General features: G+C 59.8%; 1 protein-coding gene across 1 annotated transcript in view; it reads left to right on the forward strand.

Moving 5' to 3' along the window:
- The window catches only part of LOC101638275 (c-Maf inducing protein), a 57636-nt gene that overhangs the window by 29449 nt on the left and 11330 nt on the right, over positions 1-16857 (forward strand). The window contains exons 4-9 of the mRNA XM_004704528.4: positions 2771-2812; positions 4549-4611; positions 6917-6997; positions 9421-9524; positions 10549-10653; positions 14106-14459. Coding sequence (XP_004704585.2) covers positions 2771-2812; positions 4549-4611; positions 6917-6997; positions 9421-9524; positions 10549-10653; positions 14106-14459 — 749 coding nt within the window. The remainder of the gene's footprint in view (positions 1-2770; positions 2813-4548; positions 4612-6916; positions 6998-9420; positions 9525-10548; positions 10654-14105; positions 14460-16857) is intronic.

A 16857-nucleotide genomic window follows, 5' to 3' on the forward strand; every position in this document is an offset into this window, starting at 1 on the left:
CGTCTCTCTGAGGGAGAAAGATGAGGCTTTCTGTGCCGGTCAAGAATTCCTGTCTCAGAAACCCACAGGGGCAATTCTATCGACCCTGTCCTCTGGGGTTTGATTTTGTGTTTTATTGTCGAGCCGAAGGATCTCCCGTGGTGGAGTGCGCTACGTGTTGGCTGCTCCCCACAGGGTCACCCTTCTAGGGAGGAAAGATGAGCTTTCTGACTCTTGTCGAGTTAAGAGTCTCAGAAACCCACGGGGCCAGTTCTGGCCTGTCCTACAAGGCTGGCTGCCGTCTGTCGGCATTGACTCGGTGGTGGGTTTTGGTGTGTTGCTGGGGAAGGTCTGGGCTGACCACCCAGATTTCCAAGAGTTCCCTGAGCACTCGCCCCAGGTCTGTCCCAGGGCTCCAGGCGGCCATGGCTCTCTGCCCAGTTGGGTACCTGGCAGCCGGGTGCTGCCTGCGTGGCATGAGCTCTGCTGGCCTGGCTGAGCTGCTGAGTTTGCCAGTTAGCCCTCGCTTAGGGCTGTGTGCCAGGCACAGTGCTAGGCGTTGGAGCCAAACAAACGCCACCCTCTTGGGCTGCCGTTGCAGCCAGAGAGAGGGACAGTGCGCAGGGCGATGTGCCCCAAGCCGTCACGTCACACAGCTCCTTGGCAGGTTTGGTGCTCTGGACACACACCCTTCTGCTGCTCTCTCCTTGGGGCGTGGCCCGCAACACACACCCTTCTGCTCTCATCTTGGGGCACGGTCCTCAGCGCTGCACACATACGAATCCTTCCCTCGTTTGTTTGCCTGCCTGGTCCGAATCCTTCCCTCGTTTGTTTGCCTGCCTGGTCCGTGGGGCCGCTGGAGGGGTGGCTCCTGAGCCAAACTTGGCCCACCGTCATCAGAGTGACAGCTCAGCCGCCTCCCATCTGCGCCCCACACATGTTCCCTGCTGCCTGGAGTGGTCTCTTCGCCCTGCAGGCCCAGGCTGTCCACTGCCTGGGCATGAGCCTGACCTCCTGGGCCTGCTGGTTAGAAGCCCCTTCCAACACAGAGGAAAAGATGGGTCACAGGGGTCAGGTATGGGGCAGTGGTTACAGGCCGGCCTATTTAACCAACACCAAACCCAACCCACTGTCAACCTGAAGTCCACCCCGACTCGACTCGTAGCAGCCTGTAGGGTAGAGAACTGGAAGCATAGTGCCTCATCTCTCTCACGAAGTGATTGCTGGGTTTGAACCGCTGATCTTCCCATTGCAGCCAGTGCTTAGGGCGCTGTGCCAGCCCTTCAACAACTTTAAGCTTTTACAGCAAGCGCGGTCACAGGGGTCATGTGCCCGGCCTCAGTTCAGGCTTCCCGCCTTGGCCAGGGGAGGGAGCACAGTAGTTGGGTCATGACAAAGGCAGCCCATCTACTTCATAAGCACTTACTGCGTGCCAGGCAGGGACTTTCTGCCATGCCCATTCCACAGAGGAGGAGAAGGCTGAGAACCAGAGGCACCAGGTGCCTTACCCAGCTCGCATTACACCTCTGCCAGGACAGGATGTCGCCAGGACAGTGGTGAGCAGACGCAGCTGCCAACTTGTGGCAGGATTCCTTCCCATATCAAATGGGTCCCCTGAGCCCGGCCTGGGCCTCCGAGCCAGCACACAGGCAGGCAAGTACTGGAATGAAGGGGTGACAGCGCTTAGGAAACAGGAGGAAGCTTATCTTCACTGTGCGTCTAGAGGTGGCCGGTCAGGCCTCTGTGTCATTGGTCACATGGCCCTGACGGCAGCTGATGAGCTCAGCACCCCCACAATATTGACGTCATCCTGAGCGTGGACCATGTGGCAGTGCACATGCCAGGCACTGGGGGAGACCCTGTTAATACCCCCCAAATCCAAGGGGAATCCAGCCAGTCCGCAGAAACTTCTGCTGTTTTCCCATTCTGTTTTCCTGTGCATGTTGTGAGGGCCCGGGTGAAAACATACAGGGGACAGACGCGCTGGACATACCCCTCATGCAAGGGAACTCCAGCCAGGTGACAGGCTGTGCTGAAAGCAGCCACACACCTGTGATCATGATGGCTGGCACGTTAAACGAGGTGGACAGTAGAAGAGCGGCCACGGGGGCTGGGATGGGGGCTACTGTGGAGTTACTGCTCAGTGGACAGGGGTGTCTGCTTGAAACGTTCTGGAGGTAAATACTGGTGATGGTCGGAGGGAGTGACGTGTGTACGTGCGTATACAAATATAATACGTGCATAACCATATATTAGGACCCCTGGTGGCATAGTGGTTACAAATTGGGCTGCTAACTGCAAGGTTAGCAGTTCAAAACCACTAGCTGCTCACTCCGCAGGAGAAAGACAGGGCTTACTACTCCCATAAAGAGTTACAGTTGCAAGGCAGTCCCCTCTGGCCTTGTAGGGTGACTATGGCTTCGTTTTCAAGTTTGCAGATGCGTGCACACACACACAGAGGGTAGATGGAGTGGACAGTGTCGTAGCTACGTTGCTCACATGGGTGCTGAGCCCCTCATCTCTAGGTGGTGTCCGTTGGAGTTGGAAGAGACTCTTTAGCGTGGGGGGGTTGGGGGAGACAAAATCCCCATCCAGCGGTGGGTAAGAGTAGCCTTTCCTTTGTGGCTCTGCCTCAGACACTAAGCAGTCTCGGGCCACTGAGGCCCTACCAGACCCCTTCTTTCAACTGTGACTGATCCAAGAGTCTGGGAGCATTTGGGGGCCGTGTGTGGGCCCTTTGACAAAGGCTCCTCTGTTAATGCTGCATTTGTCTGTTTCTTCCGTCCCTCAGAACACAAACTTGACTCCCCAGGAGCATGAAAACATCATTGTGGTGAGTCGACCTCCTACCCACACACCCGCCCCCTCATGCCATGCATGTCTCTCCCCTACCTCTGTCCGGCCCAGAGCCTCATGGACCAAGGGTGGGTAATTTTGGGTCTATGAGGCTTACAGCAGATGTGTCATAACCACTTAGGGCCCCCTTCCCCGTCTGCCATGGGGGCTGGAAGGCAGAGCCACCGAGACGCTGTAACGTACTCTGAGGCAGATCTGGTTTCGCTGAGAGGTAGCCGGCCAGGCCGGGCGCTCTCTTGCCCCAGGCCGAGTCTCCCACTAATGGAACCCAGACTCGGGTCTGTCTGGGACCTGATCATGGTGTACGCGCATCGGAGAGTAACGGGGCTGGTTGTCAGCCAGGAAAGTGATCTGTGTCGGAAGAAGACAGCCAGGAAACTGGTCCCAAGCTCTGCTATGTACTTGAACCCCAAGGAGCCTGTACCTACCACAGGCAGCCCAGGGTGGCCAGACTAGAGGCTCGGAGTGCACGATACACTTCCCTGCCAGAGGAGCTGGTTTTGCAGGGTCCATAGGCGTTTCCAGGTGATAACACGAGTCAGTGCATTGCAGAGAGAGGAGGAAGCAAGCACGCGATGCAGAGGCACAGAGTGGGTGCGGGGCTTGCTGTACAGAGGGCCATTGCACTCAGTGGCCTGGAGCCAGATGTACTCCTGCCCATAAGCCAAGGGCAGAGTCCACCACCCTGCCCCTCAGCTTCTCCTGTGCTGAATTGGGGGCTGGCCCTTGCTAACCCAGCTTAGTGAATGACCCCTTGCCCCTGCTGACTCTCACGGGCCCACAAGCTGGGGAGCCACGGGCAGGGGCTGCACAGCATCCTGCCCCCAGTTCTGACTCCCAGCAGGCTCTGCAGTGGTGTTGGCTCAAACTGTAGGGGAAACCCCATTGCTGTTGAGTTGACGCCAACACACAGCAGCCCTTAAAGACAGAGCAGCGCTGGCTGGCCCCTCAGGGTGTGAGCAGCCCAACCATCACCCATGACACCCAGGGCTACCTTTCCTTGGCTAGCAGGAGATGAAAGGGACTCACCCCAGGACTCCACCCCTGCACCCCCCCAGTTTGGTCTGGCTGGTGGCCACCCAGATGGTGGTCCCCAGGCACAGGTGTGCATCCTGGCCTCTTTTACTGTCCACCCTGCTGGTGGTATTCTGTTAGCCTAGCTGCTGAGAGGAGGGCAGGGCCTGCACAGTGCCAGGCTCGGCCTTGGGCCACTTTGCAGTGTTCCTGGCACCCGGCACATACCAGGCAGGGTACACGGTACACGCTTTGCTCCTGTTGCATGGCACGGCGGTGCTGGGCATGGTACACAGTACAGGCTAGGAATGGTGCACAGCACATCCCCCGTTCCATCAGAATTCTTGTGTGGCAGCGCAGAGAGGAGGGCGGCCCACATGTTGCAGGGCTCGGCCTTGGGCTGCTTTGCAGCAAGGAGGAGCAGATGAAACCACACGCACATGCACACCAGAGGAAGCTGGCCCAGCCAGATCCCGCAGCCAGTGCAGACCTGCTCGTTGTCTCATCCATGTGGCCCTGTTTCCCCAGCCATGCCCTTGTTGTCCTGGATATGGGTGGGCATCAACAGGGGGGCGGGGGCCGCAGCTTTATTCTCCAAGGGAACTAGCAGCCCACCGGCAGGTTTGAGGCCGTGGCTCCTGTGGCATCCGCCAACCCTGCACAGGCCCCTGCTGACTGGCCTGTTCTGCTGTCTTTCAGGCCATCGCCCCTTTACTGGAGAACAACCACCCACCACCGGATCTCTGTGAATTCTTCTGCAAGGTACTTGGGTCTGTGGGGCTGGGGAGACCAGGCATCAGGCCTGGGGGACATGAGGCCCGACCCGCTGTTTGGAGGAACAGCCTCAGGCCGCCCTGGGGACAGGGTGCAGGAGTGCTGGGTGCTGCCCTCAGGGCGGCCACAGTGTGGGGCAGCCATGGGGAGGCAGGCAGGGCTGCCTGTGAGCTCCCAGCCTCCATGGGATTGTGTATGGCATGCGCCTGGTGTGGAAGGCCATACACGCTGGATGTGGTACTAGCAGAGCACAGTACACAGAACTCCTGACACTGAGATGGTACACGTCAGGCATGGTAACAGCACATGGCATGCACCCGACAGTACATACCACACACTTGACATGGGATACATTGGTCATGGTACACAGTACATGTCAGCTGTGTACACGGTGGCACACTCCGGACATCGCGCATGCTGGGCATAGTAAACATTGTGTGCTGGGCAAGGAGATGGTACATGCCAGGCAGGGCACACAGAACATGCTCTGCTCCTGGTACTTGGCACATAGCAGGCAGGGCGTACAGAATGTGCTCTGGTCACGACACCTAGTACACGGCAGGCAGACTACACTGTAGGTGCCCTGCTTCTGGTGCCTGGCACTCCCTGGCAAGGTCCACAGGACACATTGGGAATTGTGCCCAGCATATACCAGGTGAGGTACACAGCATACACGGGCAGTGGTGTGCACCAGGCGTAGTACACAGTGCATGTGAGGCCTGGTCCACAGTGCACACCACATGTGGGAGACAGTACACACCGAGCACATAACACCACACTCTCAGGACACCCCTCGTGCCCAAACTCTTGCCTCAGGCTGGGCCGCTCCTCCCAAGTGCCTCATAGCGTGAGGCTTTTTTGATAACCTGGTATTGTTGCAAAAGCAGCCAGCCTGGACCTTGGCCTCCTGTGGGCTTATGTCCTGTGTCCTGGTCCCTCCTGTCAGCCCCAGTGGGCCTTGTGGGCGGGGCAAGCATGTGGGGGCTGTTAATAGAACCTCAGAGGAAGTTGGATGGTGATGGACGTATTTCACACAGCCCCCAGCCCCAGTCCAGGCTGCTCTGAAGGTTCCCAGCAGCCCAATTTTAGGGTGCTGGAGGGTGGAGCCATCCCTGCAGCCTGCCCTGACAGTCTCCCCTTTGAAGTTTCAATAGTGAGAGGGGCCGGCCACCGGCCAGCTGACTGTCCCTCTGGAACGGTCTGTGGGCCACACCCACCCTCCAGCCAGCCCAGTAGAGATGTTGAAGGAGCAAGGCCACCCTACTGTGTTCACGCTCCGCCAGCTGTGTGGACACCCCAGGGCGGCCTTCCCCACCAGGCCCCAGGTTGGCAGCCACAGGATCTGAGCAAAGTATATTTTGGTTGGAATTCCCAGGAGAGCCCTGATTTTTATGTCTGAGCCTTCTGTCCTCATCCAGCGGGTGGAAACTTGGTCCCCAGGGCGTGTGTGCGTGCGTGTGACAGTGGAGGGGGTGCAGGTGGTGGCAGTTGCAGACAGCTGCACCCCATCCACTGGGCTCCACGTACAGACCTTCAGTGCTAGTTTTTAACAGAACCCCTGGGCCAGCACAATAACGAACCTCTCAAAGCTGCCAGCCCATCCGAGGAGCACAGCCCGGGAAACAAATCAGAAAAGCCCAAACCCCTGGCGATCCTCTAGGCAGGGCAGAGAATGGCCCCACTGGGTTTCCAAGGCTGGAACTCTCCAGAGGCAGGGAGATAGCCTCAGCTTTGTTCCTCAGAGAGACACCTGGGTGTGAACCCGGGACCTTTTTTGATGAGCAGTCGGGTGCTTTAACCATTGTGCTACAAGGGATCCTTTAACTATAGGAAAGTCACAAAATTGTCAAGAGTGGTATCCGAACCCTTCAAAAAAAAAAGATAAGTTTTTGCAAATTCATAAGTAAGCTCTAACGTACAGCACCCCTTTGTGGCCTAGAGGAGAACCTTGCCCCACGTGCTGTCTGAAGGCTGGGTTTTTGGAAGCAGATCACCAGGCCTTTCTTTGGAGGCACCTTGCCCTTCTGTTTAGCAGCCAAGCCTGGTCACCTCCGTGCTTTCCACGCCCTTGGTCCAAACCCCGTGTCCCTGTGCCCAGCTTTTGTGAGAGGCACCTCCAACGGTCTTGTGCGTCTACACCAGGCAATGGCCCTGGGTAAGGCCCCAAGCCTCCTCATGCGACCCCAGAGTTTATGGTCAAAACCACAGGCAAACAGGAGCCCCGCTGCATGGTCACTCTCCCGGTGGCCCCAGCCAGGCTCCGCAACGGTGACAACCTCTCCCTCTCCCCCAGCACTGCAGAGAGCGGCCCCGGTCCATGGTGGTCATTGAAGTCTTCACCCCTGTGGTCCAGAGAATCCTCAAGCATAACATGGTGAGTAGCGCCCCTGGCCGCCGGCCACCCACACCGGTGGCCGGCACTGTGACTCCACCTCAGCACACCGAACCCTGCCGGTGACCGTGTGACCCCTGCCTGCCGTCCTGAACACGGAGGGGGTACCCAGCACTAGCTGAGGCCCCTGCTTCCTTCCCACTCTCCATTCCCAGGAAGGTTCTTGCTGGCGTGGGCCTGGTGGACAGGGGCCACCTGCCATGACACATAGAATCAGCTGGGGGCGGGGTGCGTGTGCGGGTGCGCAGTGTCAGCCTGAGCACATCCTTTCAGAGTCCAGAGCAAAGGTCCTGGGGTTTCTCCTGCCTACTGCCCAGGACCTCTCCCCTCAGGACTCGACACTGCAGACCCCACATTGTGTTGTCATCCGTGAGCTGGGTGACAAGGGGCCTCCTGGGGGACAGCTGGGAGAAAGACGGGCTTTCTGCTCCTGTCAACAGTGACCTTCTCAGACCATGCCCCCAGGGCAGGCTAGCCTGCTCTAGAGGCTCGCTGTGCGTCGGCATCAACTCGACAGCAGTGAGTTTGGAGGGACAGCTGCCTGTCTAGGGACCAAGCCAGCATTTACTCGGTCCCGCGGCTCTCTCAGGCTGGCCCCGGACGCTGTGGCTCCAACCACGCTGCCACTGCCCAGCACAGCCAGCTTGGTCTTGATGGGGCCACCTGCCTGGTGGCCTCCCAGTGCTGAGGGAAGCAGGCGCACACCCTGCTCTAGTCCAGTCGGTGGGCAGAAAGTAGCACAGGAGTGATGTGTGAAATGCCAGGGGGAGTGACCAGAATGGGACATAGGCCTGAAGTGAGCACCAAACGAAACCTAGACTCACTGCCAGCGAGCACCGGCTCCTGGGACACTCACCTCTATGGGGGTAGAAAGCCTTCTCTTTCTTGCAATCAGCTGGTTGGTTTGAACCTGCTACCTTGCGGTTACCAGCCCAACGAGCAACCCTGGTGCCACCAGGGCCCCTACCAACAGTGTCCTTGGATTCTGGTCTGGCCCGTTCACCCATCAGCGAATCATGGACCCCATGTACACTGAGCGGATGGAGCTCAGAGGGACAGGGGTCTCAGCCAGCGCTCCTTCTTCCTTGGGCCAGAATAAAAGACACCACAAGTCTACGCAGCCCAAGCCGGAAGCTGAACTGCTTCCACTGCTGCCCACAGGCCACTCACAGAGGAGGCAGGAAGATTGGTCCCTAGTGGACCACTGGGTCACCTGCCCTGGTGCTGTCCAAGGGGAGTAGTCTGACTCCCCACAGAGGGAGTACATCCCGCCTAATGTCCGAAGGCTGCCTGACCCCTTCTAAGGAAACTACCCAGGGAGGGAATGGCTGTGGGGCAGATTCCCGGGATGCGAGCTCAAACTGGCGCACCCTCCATGATGTCACGCATCCCGGAGGTGGAAGGGGGCCTCTGAGGGCTGCTCCCCCCACCCTCATTTCCCAGCGGAGGCAGTGCCAGGCCACTCATCTTCGCTGCCACCGACTGTGCTTGCCCAGTGTGGGTGCTCGTGCCCATGGGGGACCCTGGGCCCTCTCGTGTTCCTCCATGGTCTCCGCTGCCCTCTGTGCACAGGGAAGGCCTATGCAGACCTCCAGGAGCATGCCCTCAAGGCCCTGATGCAGGAGAAGCAGCCCAGGCAGGTTGGGGAGGCGCCCTATTGGGCCCTGTAAGGTCTGTGAGGAGGGTCTTCACTCTCACTTCCCCTGGATGGGTTAGAGTTCTAGTCCGTTCCACAGAGGGGGCGGGTCAGGGCAAAGGGGTGAGTCTGGGGACCACGTGCGCCCCGGTTGCCTTTCGTTAGGAATCCTGCATTTTGAATTAGGGGGAGGTTGACAGCAGATGATAGCTTTCCGTCCAGCAGTTCCCACATGCTCGGATTCGGCACATCCCCTCCTTTCCCAACCCTCCGGCTGTGTCCCTGAAATGGTTGCTAACTCAATGGTGACGGATAAGGGCCCATAGGCTCTTTGATGATGTCCAGTTTTGTTACATGTGTCCTCCCCCAACTCCTTTCAGCCCCTGCTCACGTGGTCCTTGTCAGAGCAGGTGTGAGTGGGAGCTGGGCCCCATCTACTTCTGGTCAGGGTGGTGGAGACTGGCGTTTGCATGGTCCTTACTCTGTTGGACATATTGTGTCCATGTGTCTTTGGATTGCCCTCACTCTTCTGTCCTATGGATGGGGAGAGAGCCCTGGCCTCATGGTTCATTGACAGAAGCTGTGCCCAAAGGGCATCTCAGGCCGAGAGTGGTTGCCGGGAGTCACCAGGGCGTCTGATTGGGCATCGTTAGGGCTGGGCATGCTCGGTCAGCTCCAGGTGAGTCCATGTGGCAGTGGGCACTGGCTGTCGCTGAGCTGCCTGCTGCCTGTGAGCTGTTAATACCTTCGCCTTCCCCTCTCTCGGCAGGACTTTGGGAAGTGCCCACGACTGCGGCTGTTTACTCAGGAGTACATCCTTGCCTTGAACGAGCTCAATGCGGGGATGGAGGTGGTGAAGAAGTTCATTCAGAGGTAGGTCCCCTGCCCTCACCCCAACCCACCCCTGCCCTGCCCAGTGCCACCGAGGGGCCTCTGGAGGTTGTCTCTTCTCTGCTGTGGGACCTCGAGCCCGTCACTGACCCCTCTCTGGCCCTCCGTCCCCTCGGCAAGCCATGCTGGGGATGGGGTCTCTTAAGTGGGATGGTAGGTCAGTGGGCAGGTAAGTAAGCCCATGTTCAGGACCCACAGTCACCGATGTCAACAGCCACTTTCCCAAACTCGGCCCAGAGTGGCTGGTATTTGTGCTCTGGTGGCTGGTGGAGTGGTTTGGCTTTGCTTTTCAGTTAGGCCTTCCTTGGCCTGGGTCTCCCTGTCTGTCAGGTAAGAGCCACAGTACCCGCTCCTCTAGTCGGTTAGGATCCCATGAGCAGATCCGTGTCCAGTGTGACAGGCGGCCGTGTGGGGCACACCAGGCATGTGACTCAAGCACTGTCAGCCCACGCTGTTCAAGGTGGTCCCACTGTGCCCACTGCCACATGGACTCACCTGGAGCTGACCGAGCATGCCCAGCCCTAATGATGCCCAACCAGACGCCCTGGTGGCTCCCGGCAACCACTCTCTGCCTGAGATGCCCTTTGGGCACAGCTTCTGTCAATGACCCATGAGGCCAGACCCCGCTCCCTCCCATGGCCTGGGAGCAGGGCTATCAACCCACGTTACAGACAGAGCCTGACAAATAGTGACTTGTGGTCATTGGGGGAATGGCAACTGTTCCTGGTCCCTCAGCTCAGCAGGGGTGACTGTGATGAACTTGTTTCCCAAACAAGGACCCTGATGAGAGTAAAGGGGTTGCTCTGAGCCCCTGCCCCAGGGTCAGCAGCTGTGTCGGGACTTGGGTGAAGGTGTGTGGTCCTCCTTGCTGTCACTCTCCAACGAGGGGCTAGGACGGTCCCCTCTCCATAGCTAAGGAGACTCAGGCTGGGGAGGCGTCCACACCCGGGGCGGCCTGGCTGGGGACTGGCCCCCCACAACCTTCTTACTGCCTGCTCTCTTGTAGCATGCACGGCCCCACAGGGCACTGCCCTCACCCCCGGGTCCTGCCCAACCTGGTCGCTGTGTGCCTGGCTGCCATCTACTCCTGCTATGAAGAGTTTATCAACAGGTCAGTCACTGTGGCCAGTGGTGCTCCATGAGACACCCCAGGGGCTGAGCTATGTGCACGTGTGTACATGTGTGTACATGTCGGGATGGTGGCAACCATGTCGACGCCCCTCTCCTGTTGGGTCTGAAAGCCTGCAGTGTTGGCCCTAGTGAAAGTGTGCATGTGTATGTATTTGCGTGTGCATGTGTGCCAGGCCCTGTGCAGGTGCCAGGGAGAGAGCGAGACCACCGGTTCCCTGCCCCCCATGGAGCTTTGGCCCCACCAGAGGACACTAATGGTCCTGTGAGCGGCCAGGCTGTGTGAGACACGCAGGGACATCAAGGGGACAGGCAGAGACACAGCCCCCAAAGCAGCCTGAGGCTGGGATTTGGCTATGGGAGCTTGTGAGGGGAAACAGGAGATGAATGGGAGGTAGGACAGCTGACCAGGCGCAGGTACGTGAGCAGATGCCCACTGTGGGGCTGAGCCTGGGCCATTCTCTGCTATCTCACCATCAAGGGCCGCTTCGGGGTGCACAGCAACTCGAGACGCCCACCGTGCCCTCCGGAGTCCTTGGAGGGGGTCTGATGGGCCGGGGTGTGTCTGTCGACTGCTGTCACCTGTCCCATGGTGCAGGTGATCCACCGCAGGGCTCTCAGGGGCCTCCCTCAGCACACTGCTGGCCACGGTCCCTGGTGTCAGAGATTCAGGCCGGCGCTGAGGCTCGGCACCAGAACACCAGAGCCACCCTCCTCCCCATCCCCAGCTGCTTCTCCGAGCCTCTGACTCACCTGGGCCTCCCTGCAAGTGCTCCGTGGACACCGGAGCAGAGACTGGGGCGGGGGCAGGAAGTGGCTCCTCTCGGGCTTCCCCTCTGTGTCCTCAAGTTCCCACACGGCCATCAGAGCAGGGCTTCCTTCCCTAGGGGTAGAAGCAGGCAGGAGACAGGCATCCTCGCTCTCAGCCCCCACCCAGAGACTGCCTCGGGGAGAGGTCAGTGGGGAGGAATCCTAGGGAAGTGCCGCACACATCCAGGAGAGCCAGGCTGAGACCACCGTCCCTTCTGTCCTGCGAGCACAGAACCAGTGAGTGGGCCCTCTTTGCGCCTGTGCTGTGGCAGAGAGGGACAGCTGAGCAGCTGTTGCTAAAGTGCCACGTGACGGGCGGTGGGGAGGGGAGCAGAGGCACAGTGAGACCCCCGGTGCACAGTCGGGCCCTGTAGTGCAAGTGGCCTGGGCTGGGCCACGAACCTCAAGGTGGGCAGTCGGGCCCACCCAGCAGTCCTCTGAGGACAGGCTTGGTAAGCTGTTCCACTCCAGTACAGCCAGGAAGCCCTGTGAGCAGTTCTGCTGGAGAGAGAGGTGCCCCGCAAGCCCGAGTCCACAAGAATGCCCCTTGCTGGGGAAGGTTTCAGAAAAGGGCACAGAGCTCTGGCTGAGAGCCCCGTTGTGGTCAGGGCTGTGGTTGTCATTGTCCTCATGGTTGTAGTCTGTCACCGACTTAACTGCCACTCAGTGGCCCTGTAGGACAGTGGAGCTGCCCGGCCCGGGTCCCGAGGCTGTCGTGGTGGCGTGTTGGGCAGCCATCTGCGTGGTCGGCAGTCGAGACCCCCAGCAGTTCTGCGGGAGAGGCTGAGCTTTCTACTCCCGTCAACAGCTACCGCCTCAGAAAGCCACGGGGTCTCTGAGTCAGCGTGCACTTGGCGGCGGTGAGCTGGTTCAGACGGCTGCCTCTCTCTCCCTCCCACAGAGGACCTGGTGGGCTCTAAGCACCGAGTGTCCAGTTAGCAGCCAGACTGCCAGTCCCTGCTTCCCCAGGACTCCTGCTAAGTGCGCCTCTCAAACTTACTGCTGGGAACCCGCAGTGGCCCTGCACACAGGCTGGAACAATCTGCGGGAGCAATCCCGCAGAGCTGTCCTTGCAGTTAGCAGCCTAGGTGAACCTACTCCGCCCCTGGGCTCCCATGACATATGCCCTAGGCTCCAGGTGTGCTCATCCACAGGCGAGCCAGGGTGCATAGTATGTTACTGGCAATGTCTAAGGACATTTTTGATTGCCACTTCTTGCTGTGAGGCTTTTGGGCATTTTGCGAGATGCCCAGGATGGAGGCCCAGGAGCGGGAGCATCCGTATGTGTGTGTCTGTGTGTCTGTGAGCAGCAGATGTTTTGTGGGGGGTGTGGGTCTGTCTGTGTCAGTCAGAGTGTCAGCCCAGGGGTGTGTGGGGGTGGGTGGGTGGAGCAGTGGGGAGTACCAGCTATGGGTTGTGGAGCACTCCTGAGAGAGGGGGCGCTTTTCCCAGGCCCACAGCTCGCCTGGGTTCCTAGCTCCTGTCCACCCATGCCCCTGGCCAGCCCTGTATGTGCCCTATGGGGGCTGCCCCACACTCTGGGTGGTACAGGATGTCCCCATGTATAGGAGAAGAGACAGCTTGACCCAGGTTATCAGAGCTCTCAGGAACACCACCTGTCAGAGCCAGATGGCCTTGAGAAGCTGCCCAGGAAGCCCAGCAAAGGCAGGCGAGGCTGTGCAGTTGGGTGCTTCAGGGGTGGACCCACCCTGAGCCCTCAAGGTGCTCAGGCCTCCTGCCTCTCCACCCCAGACCACCCACAGCTTTCAGTCCACCCAAGGCCACTGGGCCCCCTCCCCAGCAGAGTTTCAAGTGTGTTTATTAAACACCATTGGTGGGCTTGCCTGAGCCAGGCTTTTGAATATGCTGGGCACTGGGCCTGCAGGGTCCCTGGAACCTCCATGCAGAACGGCCAGCCCAGTCCTTGGAAGGGGATGTGCAAGAGAGGGAGGGCAGCTGCTACTCACTGGCCCAGTGTCTACGCCTGGATGCAGACCTCACAGCTGACCTCCTGGCTCCACCGCAGACCCCAGCCTTCGGGTGGGGGGCGGGGGGGTTGTCCCAGCTGAGTTGTCCCAGCCTTCGGGGGGGTCCAGGGAAGACGGGTGTCAAACCTAAGTTGGGCAGCCCTTTTAGAGCTCAGGGCAGGCAAGGAGAAGCGGGTGGCAATGACAGGAAATCCAGGAGGACTTCCCGGAGGAGAGGGCCTGCTCAGGATCTCCAGCTCTGGAGAGCCAATGTGACCAGAAACCTGCTTTCATGCACCAGCCCCTGTCCTTAGGAGCAAGGCCCGCCCCTTCCAGAGGCAGCCAGGGACTGGAGTGTCTGGCATCCAGGGTAGGGAGTGGGTGAGTGCATCTCCTGGCGAGGGCCGGGCGCACTCCTGTGAGTCTGACGAGCCCCGCGCAGTGAAGCCTAGCTTTTATTGAAGCCCAGCAGTTCTCAAACTGCACAATCATGTTGTCACAGGGCTCCTAGGCCCCTTGCAAGGCACGTGGCTGGCTGGGCGGGGGGCAGGGGACGGAGCCTGGGGTCTGAGCATGGGAGGGGCTTACAGACTCGGGTGATGGGCACTGGGCATCAGCCTGCGGTGACTGACGCACCCTCTCCCGCCTCTGCCCGCAGCCGTGACAACTCCCCCAGCCTGAAGGAGATCCGGAACGGCTGCCAGCAGCCCTGCGACCGGAAGCCCACCTTACCTCTGCGCCTTCTGCACCCCAGCCCGGACCTGGTATCTCAGGAAGCCGCGCTGTCCGAGGCGCGCCTCAAGTCAGTGGTGGTGGCCTCCAGCGAGATACACGTGGAGGTGGAGCGAGCCAGCACTGCCACGCCGGCGCTGACGGCCAGCTCGGGCAACGACAGCGAGCCCAACCTCATCGACTGCCTCCTGGTCAGCCCCGCCTGCAGCACCATGAGCATCGAGCTGGGCCCCCAGGCTGACCGCACGCTCGGCTGCTACGTGGAGATCCTCAAGCTGCTGTGAGTGTCCTCGCCGGGCCTCCGGCAAGGGGGCCACAGGGCCACTTGGCTGGTCGGAGGGACCCACGGCAGGTGCCCAGGGACCACTGTGAACATGCCGAGTGCATGTGCATGCATACAAACCTGGGGTGACGTGTGGGCGTCCATGCTTGCTGCCTGCGGCATGTGTACAAACACCCACGTGCGCGTAGGTTTCTGCACACATCTGCCCCTGGGCGCCACTGCATCCATGAACATGCCGAGGCTGGTGCAGTTGTGTGGGCTCCTTCTGAGGGTGTGGCGTCTGTGTGTGTGTGTGTGTGTGTGTGTGTGCGTGCGCGGACAAGGATGCTTGTGAGCCAAGGGGTGTCTGTGTTATCCATGCACGCTTACCAGCACTCCGTGTGTGGGACTGCAGGTGCCTGCGTGCTGGGTGGCAGGTCTAGGTGACAGCTGTGTGTGTGGTGGTGCATGTGTGTCCACTGTGTGTGAGTGTTGGGTGGGGTCTTTTGCAGAGGGGAGTGTTTGTGTCCACTGTGTGTGCACACTGTGTGTGCCTTTGGCAGCGGGGGAAATGTCTTCTGCAGAAGAGGGCATTCGTTTGGAGAACAGCTGTCTGGAATTTCCCAGGTTTTGCCTGCACCCCTTCTGGCCCTTTGTCCTGGACAGGCTCTGTGTTGGCGAGTGGGCAGGTGGGTTCCTGGCCAGCGGGAGACCCCTCATCCATTCTGGGAGACACTGTGTCTGAGCTGGGGCTTGGCTCCAGGGACATGACGTAGCTTAGGATACCCATCATGCTCAGGGGCCCCTGAGTTTTTCCTGGGTACCCTGGCCAAGGGAGTCTGGGAGGAGCTCCTAGTGAGACTGCAGGGCTTAGTGTTTCTAAAAGTTTCGACTGGGGTGGGGCAGTGTGGGGTTCAGGCCCCCCCCCCCCGGGCCTGTTGCTTCCTGCTAGCTCTTTCTTTTCTCCAAGCTTGCTGCTATCACTGGCTCATTCTGATGTCGCAGCAGCCCTGGGCCCAGCAGAGGCTGCAGCAGCATGAGCAGATCTGCAGTCCAAGTCCTGGGTTAGAGTCCCAGTGGTGCTGCCTCTCAGTGACCGGGAGCAGTGAGCGCTCTCTGAGCTGCAGGCCCAGCGGGGCAAAGGGTGGTCTGAGCACGTGGCTCCTCCCAAGCTGGCCAGTCTGCGGCCCTGGGGAGTGCCGTGGCTGTGAGTGCGGCCCTGTCGCCTCTGTTTTGAGTCCCTGGGTGGTGCGGACAGTTAGATATTGCCTGATGACTAGCTGAAACGCTGGCAGTTTGGGCCCACCCAAGGGCACCTCAGAAGAAAGGTCTGGCAGCCTACTTGCGGGCATTCATGTCCTTGAGACCCCAACCCAGGCTCTTCCTGTGTCAGAACCCAAGCTGCAGTGGCTGCTTTGTTCTTACCTCCAGGTGCCGCCCAGAGGGGATTCTGGCAGCTGAATGATGTCAGGGGCCGAGGCGCTGTTATGGGTGGGGGCGGGGGCTCCCTCCATTAACCTCAGGGTGCCGGAACTTAGCAAGAGGAAGGTGCTGTGTTAGGGGGTCTTCAGGGGAAACGGGGGCACATTTGCTGCTGGTGGTGCGGTTGCTGGGGGCACGGGGCCAATTGCGACTCCTGGTGACCCATGGGTGTGTGGAGGAGAGCCCCATGTGGAGCCTCAGGAAGCAGGGCCGGGGCCTGTGGATAGGTCCCAGCTGCTGCCCCTTTGACTCCACCCAGGACCTAGGTAGATCGGGGAGGTGTCCTTGGAGTCTGGCAGGAGGAGCCAGGCTGGGCAGCGTCCGCTGTGCACAGGAAAGTGGGTCCTGCTAGGTGGATAGCACCCTCCCCCACCTTGCCCGGGGGCACTCTGCTCAACCCTCTCTGACCTTTGTGTGGGGTCAGGAAGGCGGTGGGGGCAGCGGTCTGAGCTGACAGCAGGTTCGAAACGCTGAGCTGTAAACACAGCGGAATCAGGGGCTCTTGGGTAGAGGGGGCGGTCCATAGCCCCCCTTGAGCTAGCAGATGGGAGGGACGGACCCCCTTGTGCTGACCACCTGCCAGGCCTGATGTCCAGCACTTGGACCCTGTGAAGCTCAGGGTCTGGGACTGCCAGGTGCGCCCCCTGCCTGCACAGACAGGCAAGTCCCCCAAGCGAGAGAGGCTGGGGCTCCAGGGGCCAGGATTGACCGTGCCTGTGGTCAGGGAGGACAATGGCTGGTCACGCATTGGGCTGGTAACCAGTCAGCAGTACAATGAGGCTCACTGCTCCCCTGAAGAGTCTCAGTCTCGGAAGCGCAGGGGCAGTTCTACCCTGCCCTAGAGGGTCACTGAGTTCGTTTTTTTGACTCGATGGCGGTGAGGAGAGTGGAGTAGTGACCACTGATTACGTAGTTCTCTCAGGGCAGAGGTCAT

The sequence above is a fragment of the Echinops telfairi genome, unplaced genomic scaffold (assembly GCF_000313985.2).
Source record: "Echinops telfairi isolate 266 unplaced genomic scaffold, ASM31398v2 ScPeMD7_2291;HRSCAF=2852, whole genome shotgun sequence".
Taxonomy (NCBI): domain Eukaryota; kingdom Metazoa; phylum Chordata; class Mammalia; order Afrosoricida; family Tenrecidae; genus Echinops; species Echinops telfairi.